This window comes from Diabrotica undecimpunctata, chromosome 7 (assembly GCF_040954645.1).
Source record: "Diabrotica undecimpunctata isolate CICGRU chromosome 7, icDiaUnde3, whole genome shotgun sequence".
In the NCBI taxonomy this organism is placed as follows: Eukaryota; Metazoa; Arthropoda; class Insecta; order Coleoptera; family Chrysomelidae; genus Diabrotica; species Diabrotica undecimpunctata.
This window is the reverse complement of record NC_092809.1, coordinates 8,941,961-8,959,581: the sequence shown is the minus strand read 5'-3', so window position 1 is coordinate 8,959,581 and position 17,621 is coordinate 8,941,961. Positions and strand designations below refer to the sequence as shown.

Here is a 17,621-nt window from a genome sequence, read left to right as displayed (position 1 = left end):
AAACTGACCATCTATAAAACAATACTCAAACCAGAATGGACATACGGAATTGAGCTGTGGGGCTGTAGCAAACCATCCAACACCAAAATACTACAGACATACCAGTCAAAAACTATTCGTATTAGCTAAAGCCCCATGGTATGTGTCAAACCAAACCCTTCATGCAGACCTCAACATCCCCTTCATCAATGATGTGATTGCTGACCACTCCAGAAGATGCATGAATCGCAGCGCAGACCATCCAAACCATCTCATAGACGAATTATTCAACCCCCCACTGGTTGACAGACGTCTAAAAGACTTTGGCCAGAAGACCTTCCCTGCTAGGTAAATTCCAGAGTGTCGTCAATGGATAACACCTGCCACAAGCCGAGAACATACATCATATTTACTTATTACTGTATTGAAGTAGATTGTAAAATAGCAATAAATAAAAAAAAAGATACCACAAGAAAATAGCTTCAGAACAATATTGTTTGAAGATGACGAAAATTATTGTTTGACATTAGGGAAGAAATTCCTAATCACCACACCTCTCTTGTTTGATTTAAAAAGAAGCAATTAGAAGACTTTGATGATCTATTTCACTTTCCGTGTTTTTTGGATGTTGAATAGGTTTTTGAATTTCATTGCAATTTGACCGTTATTTTCACGTCATAGCTATAAACTCACTCTAATATCATTCTTAGTAATGATATATAAGTTTTTTTCACCATTTATCCATTTTTTGACCCAAAAATTCCTGAAAAGCTGAACTTTTGTGTTTTTTACTCCTAAATGCTAATATTTTGTTGATGTCTGATGCTAGTATACCAGTGTCATCCGCAAATGTTGCCATTAGTGTATTTTCGCTAACAGGAATATCAGCAGTAAAGATTTGATAAAGGAATGGGCCAAGTACACTGCCTTAAGGTACTCCGGATTTTATTCGGAAGTATCTGTCGGACAAGTATGATTTAAGGAGGAGGTAGATTTGATCAGTTAGCGTAGCAGTAGAGTTTTTATTTTAAAGAGAAGACCCTCGTGTCACACTCTATCAAATGCTTGCTGTATATCGAGGAATGCTGATAGACAGATTTGTTTCCCTGTGGTATCTTAAAGTAATTACTATTTTAATGGGAATAAGTCACAATTGAAGGTTAAGTTTATTGACGTTTCAATTTCAAATTTGGAAATCGTTCTGAAACTACAAACATTAATGTTTGTGGCTTATTCCCTTAAAAATAGTAATTATCTAATAACTAAAATAGTAAATCTGTCGTGCTGCACCACGACAATCGATCACTTCATTCAGTGTTGATCATTCACCAATTCTGCACAACTTTCCGCACAAGATCCCTACTCACCACACATAGCTCGTACGGACTTTTAAACGTTTAAAAAATCACTCAATATTGTGAAGAGAACAATAATAAAATATTTGTAATATTTTTAAATAAAGTTTCAAAGTATTGGTCCTGGAACTTTTTGATCACCCATTGTTTGCAATGCAACACATGTATATACTACTGATATAATAAAAACGCAAAACAATAAAACCTAAAAGTATTTGTATAAAAAGAATTCATCCTAGTATCACAATGATTTGTAGTAATTTATTTTCAAATATTTATAATATTTGATAATTTATATTTAAATATTTATAATAAAATATTGGTCTCGGAAGACAGGTTATGGTACAAGACTTTTCTTCATCTATTGGAATTTTACAAAAAGTGCAGTCCACAAAAGTTACACACATATAAAGAAATAAAATATATTTAAAGACAGTTGGTAAATTGAATTATGTATTTAAATCAGATCTTTGACCAATGTGTGTTACCTGTACTCACTTATGGAGCGCAAACATTAACACTCACAAAAAGGTAGTAAAGAAGATTCGCGTGACTCAGAGGGCTATTCAGCGCCAGATGTTGGGTGTCTCTCTGAGAGACCGAATCCCAAACGAAGAAATACGTTTATACTTTATTTTTACCCATGGATTATATACCTATTAGGTATATAATCCATGGGTTTTGTATTGTTATTTCTATGTGAACAGGATGGACTCTCTGAAAAATAATATCTAACAGTACATTTCAACAAGAGAGGATATTATTTTGAGTGATTTCAGTTTGACCAACTGGTAAAGATTTGCATTTTTAATGAGCTGACAGTTGCAAACAGATAAAGTAAGTATAATAATTTTTTTCTAAAACAAAAGTAGAGGAGAAGGTACAAATATGGGCTATGCTACTAATATGGGCTATCGCAATTAATATGGGCTATCGCAATTAATATGGGCTATCGCAATTAATATGAAATACACACCACCATCTATACGTCAATAGCTTGACTAGACACTCTTTAGTCTAAAATAATAACTAATAAAGCTTACAGTGATCTAGGTCCAGTGACCGTTGAAACAATCATATGTTAGTGTTGACGCTGTTTAAGAAATTTTTCAGGTATGTTTTTATTTCAATTTTTTTTCGGTGAAAACTAAGAATAAATTTAATATTTTATCACACATGGTAAGCGAAAGGCTGATATTTTCATAATATTTTCGACTTTTTCTTTTAAATTTGTGTTGCATTTTAGTTATTAATATTTGAATATATGTTTGGTTATGTTGCAATATGGGCTAGCGTGGTGCTACAAATAAGAGATAGCCCATATTTGTGTGGTGCTACAAATATGAGCCAGCCCATAGTTGTATCAGTTTAGTCTACAGGGCTTTTTTCTTTTCAGAATGACTAGAAAACGTATTGTAAGTCCAAAACAACGAAAGTCCTGGGATCCAGATAGCACGAAATCTGCTATTCAAGCTGTGAGAGATAAAACGATGGGTACATTAAAAGCAGGTAAAACTTATAATGTCCCGAGATCGACACTACAACGGTTAGAAAAAATGGCTGAACTGAGTCCAGATGAAGCAGTACTTAAGAAACTGGAAAAAGAAACTATTCTTGGCCCAGATTTAGAAATATGTTTGGTGGACTATATCCTTCAAATGGAAGCGGAATTCTATGGTTTAACGCGGACTGATATCAAACGAATGGCATTTAATCTGTCTGAATCAAATGGATTAAATCATCCCTTTATGCAGTTAAAAAAAGCTGGCAGAGGTTGGCTAGATTTGTTCTTGGTGCGTCATAAAAATACATTGGTTTTAAGGAGACCAACTGGAACGTCTTTTGGACGGGCAGTCAACAAACAGAATGTTCAAATATTTTTTGATCATCTGAAAAAAGCATATGATAAATACAATGTTTCCAGTAAGCAAGTTTACAACGTAGATGAAACAGGCCTTAGCATTGTGCAAAATAAAATTGCAGCAATAGTGGGGCGCAAAGGAAAGAGACAAATCGCATCGCTGACTTCGGCTGAGAGAGGATCATTGATTACTTTAATTGCATGTATGAGTGCTGGAGGGAATTTTATCCCACCCATGTTAATCTTCCCAAGAAAGAATATGAACGTGCAACTAATGAAAGGTACTCCTCCTGGATCGATATCAGCCGTTCATCCTAGTGGTTGGGTGCATTCTAATTTATTTACACAGTGGTTTAAACACTTCATAGATACCGTTAAATCCTCTAGAGTTTCCTGTACTTCTTATATTGGATGGACACTACAGCCATACTCGCAATTTAGATGTGATCAATCTGGCAAGGGAGAATAACATAGTTCCTAATTTCATTACCTCCACATTCAACACACAAACTACAACCGCTAGACAAAACTTTCATGGGAATGCTCAAGGCATACTAGGTACAGCGAAGAAATTAGGCAATGGTTACGTCATAATAACGACCTCTCTCAGTGCGATATTGGAGAACTTTTTGGTAAAGCATACCTTAAAAGCCAAACTGGAGAAATTGCTGTAAATGGATTCCGCGCCACTGGAATTTATCCATTGAATAAGACTGTGTTCTCAGATCCAGATTTTATTGCAGCAAAAATTGAGAGTAACAACCACAGCCATGTAGAACCGCAAGCTATTGAATCTGCTATCCTACCAAAAACACCAGAAGCCAGCAACATTAGTGAACCAGGTCCTTCTGGTTTTCAGAAGTTTGTAAGTCCGCAAGCTATTGAATCTGCAATCCTACCAAAATCACCAGAAGCAAGCAACATCAGTGAACCAGGTCCTTCTGGTTTGCAGAAGTTTGTAAGTCCCTTTGAAATATCGCCAGTGCCGTCGATCAGGAAAAAATCTAAAAATCGTGGTAAAAAATCATCGAAATCAACGGTAATAACTTCTTTACCTTACAAGGAAGCATTAGACCAGCAAAACAGCAAAAAGAAATTAAATATACAAGCAGTAAAACGACACATTACGGCTGAGTCCACAAGGGAGGTGACTAAGAAAAAAATTAAAAACAAGTCAGAGAGGCGGCATAAAAAGAAAGTTCTTCTGACAACGATAATGAGCAGGAATTTCAACCAGCTGATGAAGATATGGATTTGGAAGAGATTCCTGGTGTAATGGATCCGGAAAATACGGATGTAAATTATATTTTCTGTGAAGGAAAATTTTGTAAGGATTATCGAGGTGAAAATGGATTCAGTGCCTTATGTGCAAGTTGCGGGCACACATAGATTGTTCTGGTGCAGAAAGAGACGAATATGTGTGTGAATATTGTACATAAAAAATTATAAAATAAAAATAAAAATATTTTTACTAGTAGCCCATATTTATATCACCTTTCCGTTGCTTACTTAAATGATACCGTGAGTGTTTTTATGACATTACAGAAAAAAATATCTTACTAGGCAGAAAAACGTACTAGCACAAAAGAGCAAAACAATTCTACAAGCCAATTATGTAATTTGAACTTTTGCGATAAAAAAAATAGTCAAGATATCAGCAATAAACAAAATGGTAGCCCATATTTGTACCTTCTCCTCTACTTAACTTAATTTTTTGCTTTCCTATAATTATTGTCCATAAGTTATGTAATGTTACCTTTCAGAATCATGAGAGGAATTAATTATTTTTAAAATAACACTATCTTCTTCTTCTTTAAGATTTTCAGTCATTTTATCTACTTCTAAATCTTTTATACCTTCACTGGTCGTGCTTGTTTCTGGTGGAGTAAATATTAGGTTAAATAAAACGCTGTCTTCAACTTCTTCCTTTTGCTTTAAAGGTTTTAACACATTCATTATTTCTGCTTCATCTATTGTATCTATACTTCTTTTCACTGACAAAACTTTTTGAGGCGATGAAGTTATATGTTCTAAAGGCAAACTTAAATTATTATTGTCTTGCTTATCTGTTTCGAACAAGGTTAGAGATACAAATTCTTTTTTAGATGTAGATTCGATAATACATTTTTCTCCAGAGGTACTAACTTGATAGGAAATGTTATTCTCTGATTTAATTTCACAGTCTTGTACAGAAGACGTTCTGGGAGGTGAATTTAATATTTGAGAAGTAGAACGCCGTTTAGTACTTTTAAATTTTTTTCTATTTATTTCAGTGTTAAATAATTTCGGCATTATTTTAGTTCTTTTTTCTACATGAAATTCTTTCACAAGCTCATCAATTTCGTCAGACATTTCTCTATTTAATTGAGGATCCTGATGCTTTACACATACTTCTATTTCATTTGGTCTAAGAAACCTAATTAATTCTATACCTTCTTCATATGAAGCGTGGGTAGAATAACAAACGTAGTGAATTCCAGATTTATATTCTGATATGCCCAGAGCTAATTCTTCTTGTTCCCACCTTAGAGCTGATACTCTAATAGTTTTTACATTGCTATCGTTAAAATAACAGGTTTGCTTCCAGCCGAAACAATGTGAATGTAATTGAGTTATATCACTATTTAAAGTTACTGCACTGTCCATCTCTGGTACAAGTGAGTAGAGTTTATTGGCATTGTAATTAACGTGGATTGGCATGCCTATTTTCATAAAAATTTCTTTAAAAAGATATTCGTATCCATATTTAGCACTTGTATCAAGATATATATGGAAATCTTTGCCCTTGTTTATCCACTCTTCGATGATTTCGCAAATTTCTCTAAGACTTTCCTCTCTTTTAGGAAAACTAAAAAATTTTTTGTGAAAAAAAGTCGTGTCTAAATATATTTTATCAATTACTTTTATTTTTCCTTCATTGTCAAAAAAACAGTTAAACTTTCTGATGTCACTCTTTCTAATTCTATAATCCCCTGTATACAGAATTCTTTTATTACTTTCAAAAAGGAACATTACAGATCCAGGACAATGTCCTGCAGGTATTAAAGTTACAGAGAAATGAGCATCTTTTAAATAAATTGTTGTAGGTACCATTAAGTCTAACGCCATTAGGTGACATTTATAACAAACTTCCATTTGTTCTAAAATTTTACATGATATTTGAGAAGCATACAAGATTTTATTATTATCTTTTAACTGATTTTTAAACTCATCTTTGAAAATACCTTCCATATGATCAGTGTGACAATGAGACAAAAAGAATGCTTCTGAACACAAATTTTCTCCAATAAATCGATCTATGCTAATGTTCTCAATTTCTTGAATTTTCCCGCCAAACGTACTCATCCTGCTTTTGAATATCCCGCGACATCTGACGGAAGTGATCTTTTGTTTTGGCGGTCGCTGAGCAGTTGTAGGTTATTTATCCGCTAACCTATTTTCACTTGTATATCAAAACTAAAAATATTATGTTATTTAATGTGTAACCTCTGTTTACCATTTTAAAAAACTAAATTACTTTTTACTTACCCGTTTAGTAAATTTCAAATTGTGACATTTTGTGTAAATCAAACGAGAAGTTCTGTAGACAAGCGGCCATTTGCCAGCAGTGAAACGAAGGTCGACGTTTAGCTTTTCATAAAGCTTGGTTAGGTTGTCAAAAATTATAGGAATTTTTACAAGTAAGTATCTAATTTAGTTAATAAATTAAATCCTATATTGCAGTAATTTCTTTTTTCCAATACAAATGCACTATAAAGCTCTTAGTTCAAATTTAATTTTATTATGATGTAATTATGTATCATTCTTTATGTGCAATGGAGGTTTAAGGTGCGTAACAACTTCAAAAATAAAAATGCTCGCATTTGACCTGTACTGATCCATTCGTTTACATAAAATTATTGAAATAATCGGCTACTGTTTTTTTGTTTACATTTCTCAAAATTTGTAAACTTTACTAACCTCAACTTTAGTATAACCTCTACTTGTCAAAATATCGATAACCTAAAATCTGGATGAATCCATTTTTGTTATTATTTATTAGTGTTACACAGTAATTACATTGTTATTACTCTTTAACTAAAGTAGTTTTTAAAAAATGGGGTCAAAAATTAATTCCAAGGGTGTGTACATCGTGCTTTAGTTTGCAAAGTTGTGCCATTGGCTTGAGGCAAATACAAAAAATTAACTATTTTTAGCTTTTATTGGATTAGTACTAGTTTATGGAAGGCTTTAAACTATTTTCCAGTTATCATATAATTTAAATGTTTAGTACAAAATAATCAAGCATAAGGTGCAGTCCTTTGTTCTCATGGTCATATTGATTGATTTCTGTGAACTCTAGTCCAATAATTTTTAAAATAACAGAGTTATTTTTATATATACAGAGTTTTTGTTTATATTAAGATTTTTATGATTTAAGATAGTTTTATGGCACAAGTAGTTGCATATTTGGCTTTGTATCTACTCACATACATCAGTACTATCTGCATTTAAATAATTCTAAATATTTGCATCTTTATTTTTGCATATTAGATGAATTATCACAAGGCAACTCATTAAACTTGTTTCATTGACATATCAAGTCTAAAACTGGATCTATTTGCTTTTAAGATATCAGTTTTATTACTTATTTTTTTTATTTAAAATGATAATTGCTAGATTTGTATGGTTTGGTATGCAATCCTTTAGTACTACCTCTGTAAATTATTATTTTTGACAATATTTGGGCATCTTTAGTAGAATTACTTGCTTTTAATGATTGGTCATATTCACAGGGAGTGGTGTAACTTTTTCTTTTATATAGTTTGATTGTATAAAAATTTTATCTGGCTCATTTTGGCATTTTTTTAATACCATTAGGTACTATGAATTTGGAAATACTTTCTGTTTTTTGTTATTTATATTTTTTATAAATTCAATATCTGTTTTTGAAGTATTTTAAAAAAACTTAGATTTTTTAAAATACCTTAGTCTGTCATCAATTAGATGATTTTCACATTCAGGTGGTCAGATATTTCTTCCCTTTTGTTCTACACATCGTTTCTTTTTAAATCTTTTGCTCTACTATCAAATAGAAATATCTACTCATCATTTTTGATTTAAATGGGTTTTACATTATTCTCAAGAATATTTTGTCATAGCTTGTGTACACTGTTTCAGAAAATATTCTATATTATTTTTAATTTTTTTGTATTGCTTCTTTGATTCTAAATACAGAACATTGATATTGTATCTCACAAACTTGTTCTAAAATATCTCTGTAAGATTAACAAACATTTTAGTTGATTTTTGGCCTGCAATCCAGTATGTTTTATTAAATTTTAGTCCCAATTGTTCCCTTTCAGTGATGGCATTTTTCCAAATAAAAGTTTATTGTTTTTTAGTGAGTTTTGTAGATTAACTAATGACTATTTGGTTAACCTTCCAAAATTTATATATTGGGAAAGTATAATGATACATACAATTACTGTATTTCCATTGTGTTTGTAGTGCTTTGAATAGTAATTTGCATTGAATTGAAGTACCAAAACTCTTGTTTATTTTGAGAAGTTCAGTATGTTAATTTTAGATTCAATTTTTTGAGTAATATAGATAAATGTAATCATTAAACAAATTATGATTACAATTGAATTACAAAAAATGAAATAATACTAAATATACATACAATTTACAAACAAAGTGAAAGTTTATTTGTTTATTTATTTATTTACAGATATACCATTTTTACAAAAATATAACTTCAACCTGTACAAAGCATGAGTTGCGTTAAAAAAACAGAATTAATAATAAACTTAAACTAAATTAAATTATGAGTTATAAGCACTTTGTGAAAATATGGAAAAACAATATTCAACCATTGTTATGCACACCAGAATTAGGGCATGCAATTAAGACAAAACACAGCCTAAAGCAATAAAAAATACAGTCAAAACCTACAAATAGTGGTATTAATAAGAAAAAGGACACATTATAAAGATGTCCACAAACACTGAAATAGTGATGAATGAAAAAAATACCTAGGAAAGAGAAGACTGACTGAAATGAAATAATTCTTTAAATGATGATGAAAATAATGTAACAAAGATAATATTCCAGGGATCTGTGCTGGGACCATTATTATTCCTAATTTTTATTAATGACCTACCAGATCACATAAGGGCACTTATAACATCAATGTTTGCTGATGATACCTCGTTAATAGTCTCTCCACATACATTCGAGGAATTAAAAATGACAATGAAGACTGTTGTTGACTGCTTTATACGCTGGTGTAATACCAACAGACTGATATTAAACATTGACAAGACACAAATTATTTATTTTCATTCATACAACTCATCTAAATATGACTTTATCTTAACCATCCATGATAGAAACAATATGTTATCTTCCATTCACTCTACAAAGCTTTTGGGTATATTCATTGATTGTAATGAATATAGAATTACACGTGGAGAGAAATACACCTTGCTCCAACTGATTATGCAGGGAAAGATCCAAGGAAAGAGAAGCATAGGGAGGCGTAGAATGTCATGGCTGCGCAACCTGAGAGAGTGGTACGGATGTACATCAAATGATCTTTTCAGAGCAGCCGTCTCAAAAGTCCGAATAGCTTTGATGATTACCGACCTCCGCCGCGGAGATGGCACTTGAAGAAGAAGATTGATTGTAATCTCAAATGGTCAGAACAAGTGAATTCAGTGAACATGAAATTGAATAAAGCTTTTTATGCTATATCTAGAATTAAAAACACACTACCCATCTCAGCATTAATGAACGTTTATTATAGCCTTGCTTACAACAAGGCTATAATAAATTTGTTCATTAACAAAAAAAAATTATCCGTAAAATTTTTAATTTGGATTATCAACAGTCTTGTAAACCAGTTTTTATTAAACATCAAATTTTAACTTTCTACTGCCTATATATATCTATAAATGTTTACTTTATGTAAAAGAGGAAATCAATACATTTCCAGTAAATTCAGACAATCACTATTACAATAGAAGAAGTGCTGAATCTTTACGAGTTCCTAAACACAGAACATCCAAATTTCAAAATTGCTTCAGATAATAATTTTGTCAATTAATGCTACGTAAATAATAAATTGTGTAGGAAACAAAGGAATTAAACGAAAATTTAGGATTCCAGTTTTATGCCAATTTTGACAGTACCGTGTATAATAAAAAGGCAACTTTACACTATAAACAATAGAACTGTATGTGGTTAATAAGTTTCTAATGAATTTAAACTTTTATTCAAATTACATTAGAGGATATTGAACTTTATATACATGTTAAGAAAAGTGTAATCTTTATATAAAAACCTTATATTATATCTATATGTATAACTCAAAAACGGTTCACAATAGGTATAGGGAAGTTTTAACAAAAATGTTTACAACAACGTGAATATTTCTAAAGTTATAAGCATATTATAGTAAATAGATAAAAATATTTTCATCAATCATTTCACTCTTCAAAACCCCTTCATTCCAACTTTCATAATTCAGTTACCTTTAGTTCTCTAGATGTTTCTAGTTGGCTGTTTATCTGCTGCACCCACTATATAGTGTTTTAGAGGGATAGAGAGGTTTTAGAGCGATATTTCTAGAATAGATAATAAATTTTTTAAGTGACAGGAAGAGTGTTGTTAAGATGAAAGAATCAACCTCAGAACCATACACGATAAATAAAGGAGTACCACAGGGATCCGTGCTGGGACCATTATTATTCCTAATTTTTATTAATGACCTACCAGATCACATAAGGGCACTTATAACATCAATGTTTGCTGATGATACCTCGTTAATAGTCTCTCCACATACATTCGAGGAATTAAAAATGACAATGAAGACTGTTGTTGACTGCTTTATACGCTGGTGTAATACCAACAGACTAATATTAAACATTGACAAGACACAAATTATTTATTTTCATTCATACAACTCATCTAAATATGACTATATCTTAACCATCCATGATAGAAACAATATGTTATCTTCCACTCACTCTACAAAGCTTTTGGGTATATTCATTGATTGTAATCTCAAATGGTCAGAGCAAGTGAATTCAGTGAACATGAAATTGAATAAAGCTTTTTATGCTATATCTAGAATTAAAAACACACTACCCATCTCAGCATTAATGAACGTTTATTATAGCCTTGCTTACAGCCACATGTGCTATAATGTAATTTTGTGGGGGAACTCAGTAGATAGTAACAAAGTGTTCATTAACCAAAAAAAAAAAATTATCCGTAAAATTTTTAATTTGGATTATCAACAGTCTTGTAAAGCAGTTTTTATTAAACATCAAATGTTAACTTTCTACTGCCTATATATCTATAAATGTTTACTTTATGTAAAAGAGGAAATCAATACATTTCCAGTAAATTCAGACAATCACTATTACAATAGAAGAAGTGCTGAATCTTTACGAGTTCCTAAACACAGAACATCCAAATTTCAAAATTGCTTCAGATATATGGGACTGACCTTATACAATCATTTGCCAAAAACTGTGGAAGAAATACCACTTATCTCTAAATTAAAAAAAAATGTTAAAGATTTACTCTTAGGAAAAACATATTATTCTATAAATGAATATCTTGAGGACAAACTGCAGTAGCTTTATATTTTACTTGTAAAAATGTTATTTTATATATTTTATGTTTTGTCAATTTTTTTACACTGTGAATATTGTATTATACACATTAATGTTTTTTATACTAAATTCTGTAGTGACATATCCTATACATTTATTTTGAATGTCTTAAAGGATCAATAAAGTATGACTATGACTATAGAACAACAGATAGTATTACTTAAAATTTTGCATTAGATTAAAGAACTAAATTAAACTAGTTTGATATCAAATATATACAAAAAAAGTAACATTTACTCTCAATATTAATATTAAATATTGTTCTGAAACTATATTCTTGTGGCATCTTATTCTTTGATTAACCCTATGGTTGGGAATAAATCACCTTTTTTATGTTGTAAACAAACCAAATTCATTTTGTTCATAATGAATATTGTGTGCCTCACTTGTGTCAAATTTTTACATTTTGAAACAGAAGACTCTAAAATAGTATTTTTAACTTCAACTTAGAGTCTTTATCTTACAAATGATACTGATTTGTCTTTCATGACAAAACTTTTTTATTGTTAAATAAAATACTTTTGTTTAACATTAACATGAAATGTATTATAAAACACATATAAAATATAAACTATTACATTCATATTTTCTGATTGTATAAATATGTTTTAAAGTTACCAAGGATATGCATATATATTGCATCATGGCTCAGTGCTTAGTCCTTATTTATTTTTATTAGTGTTGGATAAGATAATGGGGCAATTTGAAAGTGATACTTCTTTTTTTAGTAGTAGAAAATACTAGAAGTGAATTAGATCGTGGAAAGTGAAGACAAAATTTTGAAGAAAAGGTTCTGAGGCAGGACAAAAACTGTATCTATAACATTCATCTAACGATGAAGTTATTACTGTGAACATGATGATAATTTTGGATGCTGAGATGATTGAGAAAATTAACAGTTTTAAATATATAAGTTCTGAATTACAGCGTAATGGTGAACTAAATGGGAAGATACAAGCAGTAGAGTTAGAGTGGGAGGGGCGGAATGGAATGAAGTGATTGGTGTGTTGTGTGATAGAAAGATTACAATGTAACGAAATATTTTACCTACCACATAGCGTATTGCTATAAGGGGTTGAAAATTGGGACAGAAGTTATTGGAGGAACTTCACTGAAATTTCTGGGGGTAGAACTGGGCGTAAATTCTCTGCCATACGAACAAAAACTGGATATCACACTGCGGATTATTGAGGTTCACTGCACTGGAACACAAACTTTGGAAACTTTTCTCTTTAAAAAACTGGAACAGGTAGAACTAAACACAATGGCAAAATGTGGTTATCTTTCAAAATCCTACTTAGACTGCAACCACACATTGAACTGCTACTATTAACTTCACACTGCTACACATTTTCCATGAAAAGGGACAAAAAAACAAGAAAACATTACAAATTCGATGAAAAATTTGGAGAAACGCTAGAAGCAGCTGTCTCTGACAACGCCTCCGCGAGAGTGAGTTAATTCTTAAAAACATTCGCTTCCCAACTTAGTATAAACAAAACATATAAACGAGAATATTTCTGTCTATTTGCAACATGCAAAATTTCTAAAAAGCAGCTTCGATAAAAAAAAATAAAATGAAGAATTCCAAAGTTACCAGTTCATGGGGGGAATAGAAGGGGAAGATTAAAGAAGACCTGGTGGCAGATGCTCATAGAAGATATATCTAAGAAGGGGATTGATATTGGTAATACCCAAAGAAAAACTTATGGGGAAATATAATTACGGAAGCCTATCCCTCATAGATATAAAGGCAAGAGTATCATGAAGGATATGTATAGATTTTGCTTGTAGTATATTTAAATGAACAAATTAGTACTGCAATGTGTTTCACTTCATTTCTATTTCTTATTTTTTTTTTAATTTTTGTTGGCATAAGAGTTAAATATCACATATCACATCTTATCTAGATTGGTGTAATTATACCTAGACTTGACTTTCAGTTTCTGTTATCACAGCAGAATCTAAGTAGAACACTGTAGGGAAACTACAAATAGTTTAACAAATTTTCACAATAATAACCATGTTTGACAGTGTGGTGATTTTATAAGCACCATGTGTGTATTTACAAGAAATTCATATGTTATGTTCACAAACTTATTAAGTTTATAGACTGATAAACCTATTTGAATTTTACTGAATTGTAGGTCCTTATTACTTAAAACTTTGATAATTAATGAATCAATGACACACTCACACACAGGTGATCAAACATGTTTTTCACACACCAGCTAGTTAGCTACTCAGCAAGTAGGAAATTTTGTGTGTACTTGACTACTAGCGTACTCCCTGGCTTTTTACAAATCAGCTTATTAACTCACCCTGTGTACTTGAGCCTTAACTAAAATTAATATGTTATTAATGTGCTTCTCCTTGTTTAATTTGAGGTGTGTTAGAAGAGACTTATTTCTTAGAGTTTCTTAGAACCAAGTAGGATTCTTGATGAAATGCTAGTTTTTTTTCTCAACTATCTAATAATCATTAAATGTATTTTTTATTTTAGTTAAAAAGATGATCCAAATAACTTAACACAAAATGGATGAACCATTTAGTTTAACATGGGAGGACTCATCCACAGTAGTTCAAACAGAAGAGGTTATTTGTGGCATAGAGAATGAGATCCTTCCATCTGAAAGTGAAGAATTTACAGATCTTCAAGAAGAAACTGTTACAGAGGAAATTGTAACTGAGATGAAACATGAGGTGATTGAGTTAGTTGATGATGAATGCATACCTGACATTCAAGAAACCCAAGTAAGTAAAGATCATAGCATCTGTCTACTATTTTGAATTATCTATATTATTTTTATCTTTTTCTTCATTGACATATAACTTCTCCTGTTTCTTTGGTGTTTAATATTCTATTAAATATCTATTCTATTATACTGCGGAATATCTTACTTCTCTGTAATTACTATTTTTATTGGGAATAGTTAGGAATTAGGTTATTAGGAATTAGTTTATTTTTGATGTTTCATTTTCTACTTTGGAAATCGATTATCGCCACAATATTCCAAATATGCTTATAGATTATTATAGTTGATGAGTCATAGGTTTACTGCTATGATCCCGAAAGAACACAACATTCTTCTTAAATGCAGCTTTCTCCAAATGTCCATGTAGATTTCCTTCAATTATGGTTGTAACAATAGCACAACTATCGGGAGTACAATAACAAACACTTACAGTGAATTTTGGGTTTTTGTAGTTATACCCACTGACTACAATATATGCTGATACTTCCAACAAGGAATAACTGGGTGAAGTGCATCTCAGGACTGGTTCTGGGCCAAAATAGGAATCCATGGAAACTGAGGGGCAGCACAACAAGGAAACCATAACAGATTTCTTAAAATTAAATCACAAAAATTGCCAAAGATACACTTGATCGTCAAAGATGTATTCAAACAACCAAACATCAACTTGACTTGTTTAATGTGACCTGATTCGCTCAAGATCTAAAATGGAAATCCTCCTATTCTCTCGCCGGTAATTCCCTGCCTGGCTTTGCTTAGAGGCATCTGGCAATGTAAACAACAATTATTGTGCTTATTCTTATAGGAACTTATAAGATTTACTGAGAAAACAATTTAAAAAGGAAGACGCGCTGTAACCAAGGCAAATTGGGCTATGTAAATAAACAATTAGATTTTGTTTATTCTCGTTTGAAGATTTTGAGATGCAATTCAAATATTGTTCTGAAGCTATTTTCTTGTGGCATGAAACGTCAATAAACATACTTTAACCTTTAATTTTGGCTTATTCCCATTCAAATAGCAATTCAAATGTTTATAAAAATCTATCTTTCAAATATTTGTAAGGCGCATATTTAAAATCTTATACAGGATGGGGAAATAAAAAGCTAGAAGGTGATAGTCACGAGAAATACAAGCTAAGAGGTGAAACAATCACATTTTTGTTTTAAAAAGGTTGTGTGATGCCCTAAGAACATATAAATTTTGGATTTTTGGGATATTATAGGAGAACTGCTAATTAATTAATTATTATTCTAACCACTTTACCACTTTTGTTTTGGTAATGCCATTAGTTTCTATTTTAATTTTTATTTTTCAGGAAATACAAGAGGACAATGTTGATAATCTCATGTACCTAGACGAAAATGTCCTTGTGGTAAATAACCAGTCAGAACAGTTATTGGACTGTCAAATGACTGAAGATATCATAACTTGTGCTGAAGAAATTGGTAAGTTTCACACTGTTTTTCTTTTATAGCCTTAAATCTATGGATTTAGTAAAGAAACATTTGATACATACATTTATTTCAATATCCACTAGCAATATTTCTGCATATAAATCATACAAATGATTCTAAAAGTTTGGTTTGACTTTAATCTAGCCTAAGAAAGAAATCACACTATTTTTGGAATTTTAATCAGTTATTCTTAAACAGTCTCCTCTTCAAAATTTATCAAACTCATATAAAAGAATACCGCATCGCTGTTTTTTATATTATTTAATAATTTATTTATTTATTTAATTACATATTTATTACTTTTCATTTCCAGTTGATGGTTCTCATGAAGGAGTTGGAATTGAAGAAGTAAGCGAAGAATACCTCGACATACCGCTGACCACAGACCAAGATGAGTATTCAGCCGCACGGCCCCACCCATGTGAATTTTGTAACAGGAGGTTTAGGAAAAAGGCCAATTTAATGAACCATATGGTGGCACACCAAACAGACCGGCCACATGGTTGTAATTTATGCGGAGCACGATACATTCGAAAATGTGATTTAATGAATCATTTAAAGGTGAGTTTCCTTGTAATTGCTTTTTTAAAACATCCGAAATTTTAAAAATGCTTAATTTGAAAAGAGTCTGCTCGATGACTCAGCAGGTTGACATTCATTTATGAGTAGTTTAGTAACTGCAGATTTCCTTTGAACTCTATGTTCATTTTCCCAGGCGTGTTTACATATTTGATATCTATTATCATATCTCTCTTAAATGTTAGAATATATGAACATCAATCTTATAATAATATCTTAGTAAGATTTTTCCCGCTCAGAACTTTCGTAAATTTCAAAATTTTTCAAAATAATTTCAGTGATTTTTTAGATAGGCTTGTCTGTAATTTCAATTTCCTTTAATTACAATTAAGTCAAAACATCACAAACCCCGGACTACCAAAGGTATTCGCGTACCAGCCAAGAATATGCGTTCACTACTGTACATCAAGAAATTAATGACTGAAATTTGAAGGCCTTTGGGTCGCGGTAGTCTCCATTTTCAATTAGATCGTTCTTGATCTTTTTAAAACGTAATTTTAAAAATGTAATAAATAGTCTGTACCGAAAACCTGATATATTTTTTAAAAAAGACAAGGTTTTTTTAACTTGGCTAAAGTGCTAATCTCGCCCAAGAACCTTCCTCCTTTATCCGGGCTTAGGACCGGCAACAAGAGCATTGAAGTAGTAAATCTACTCAATGATCTGGTAGGTGGAGTTAAAAACCTTGACTTACGGAGATGTAAAACTACTAACCTAAAATTAATATTTTCTAGACTCTATAACTGTCAGAAATTGCTAAAATGTTTAGAAGATTTTATTTTTCTCGGGAAAGACGCTACACAAAGAGCCGAGATAACTGATATGCCAGAAAAATATTCAGTGTTATCTAGTCTTAGGTTTCTGCCGAAATATTTAGGCGCCGGATATCGCTGTGGAACGATCGTCGTCGACTGGGTTATCACTGAAGGTTTTTTCAAGAATACCATTTACCAGATGTGTGTGTTTAT

At 31.4% G+C, this 17,621-nt stretch overlaps 2 protein-coding genes across 5 annotated transcripts in view; one reads left to right on the top strand and one right to left on the bottom strand.

Moving 5' to 3' along the window:
- Positions 1-4,945: 4,945 nt before the first annotated feature.
- On the bottom strand, positions 4,946-6,545 carry Snm1 (DNA cross-link repair protein snm1). The gene has a single exon (XM_072536664.1). The coding sequence runs from the start codon at positions 6,538-6,540 to the stop codon at positions 4,948-4,950; it is 1,593 nt and encodes a 530-aa protein (XP_072392765.1). The 5' UTR covers positions 6,541-6,545; the 3' UTR covers positions 4,946-4,947.
- A 61-nt stretch (positions 6,546-6,606) lies between these two features.
- LOC140444947 (uncharacterized) overlaps positions 6,607-17,621 on the top strand; it is a 69,273-nt gene continuing 58,258 nt past the window's right edge. For 3 of the 4 annotated variants that reach the window (XM_072536662.1, XM_072536659.1, XM_072536663.1), the window contains exons 1-4: positions 6,607-6,875; positions 14,365-14,615; positions 15,936-16,065; positions 16,388-16,635. In XM_072536662.1, the coding sequence (XP_072392763.1) occupies positions 14,397-14,615; positions 15,936-16,065; positions 16,388-16,635 (597 nt within the window). In that variant the 5' untranslated portion in view covers positions 6,607-6,875; positions 14,365-14,396. Of the gene's footprint in view, positions 6,876-7,197; positions 7,317-14,364; positions 14,616-15,935; positions 16,066-16,387; positions 16,636-17,621 lie in introns of those variants that run through there. The other variant, XM_072536660.1, reaches the window with a different exon arrangement.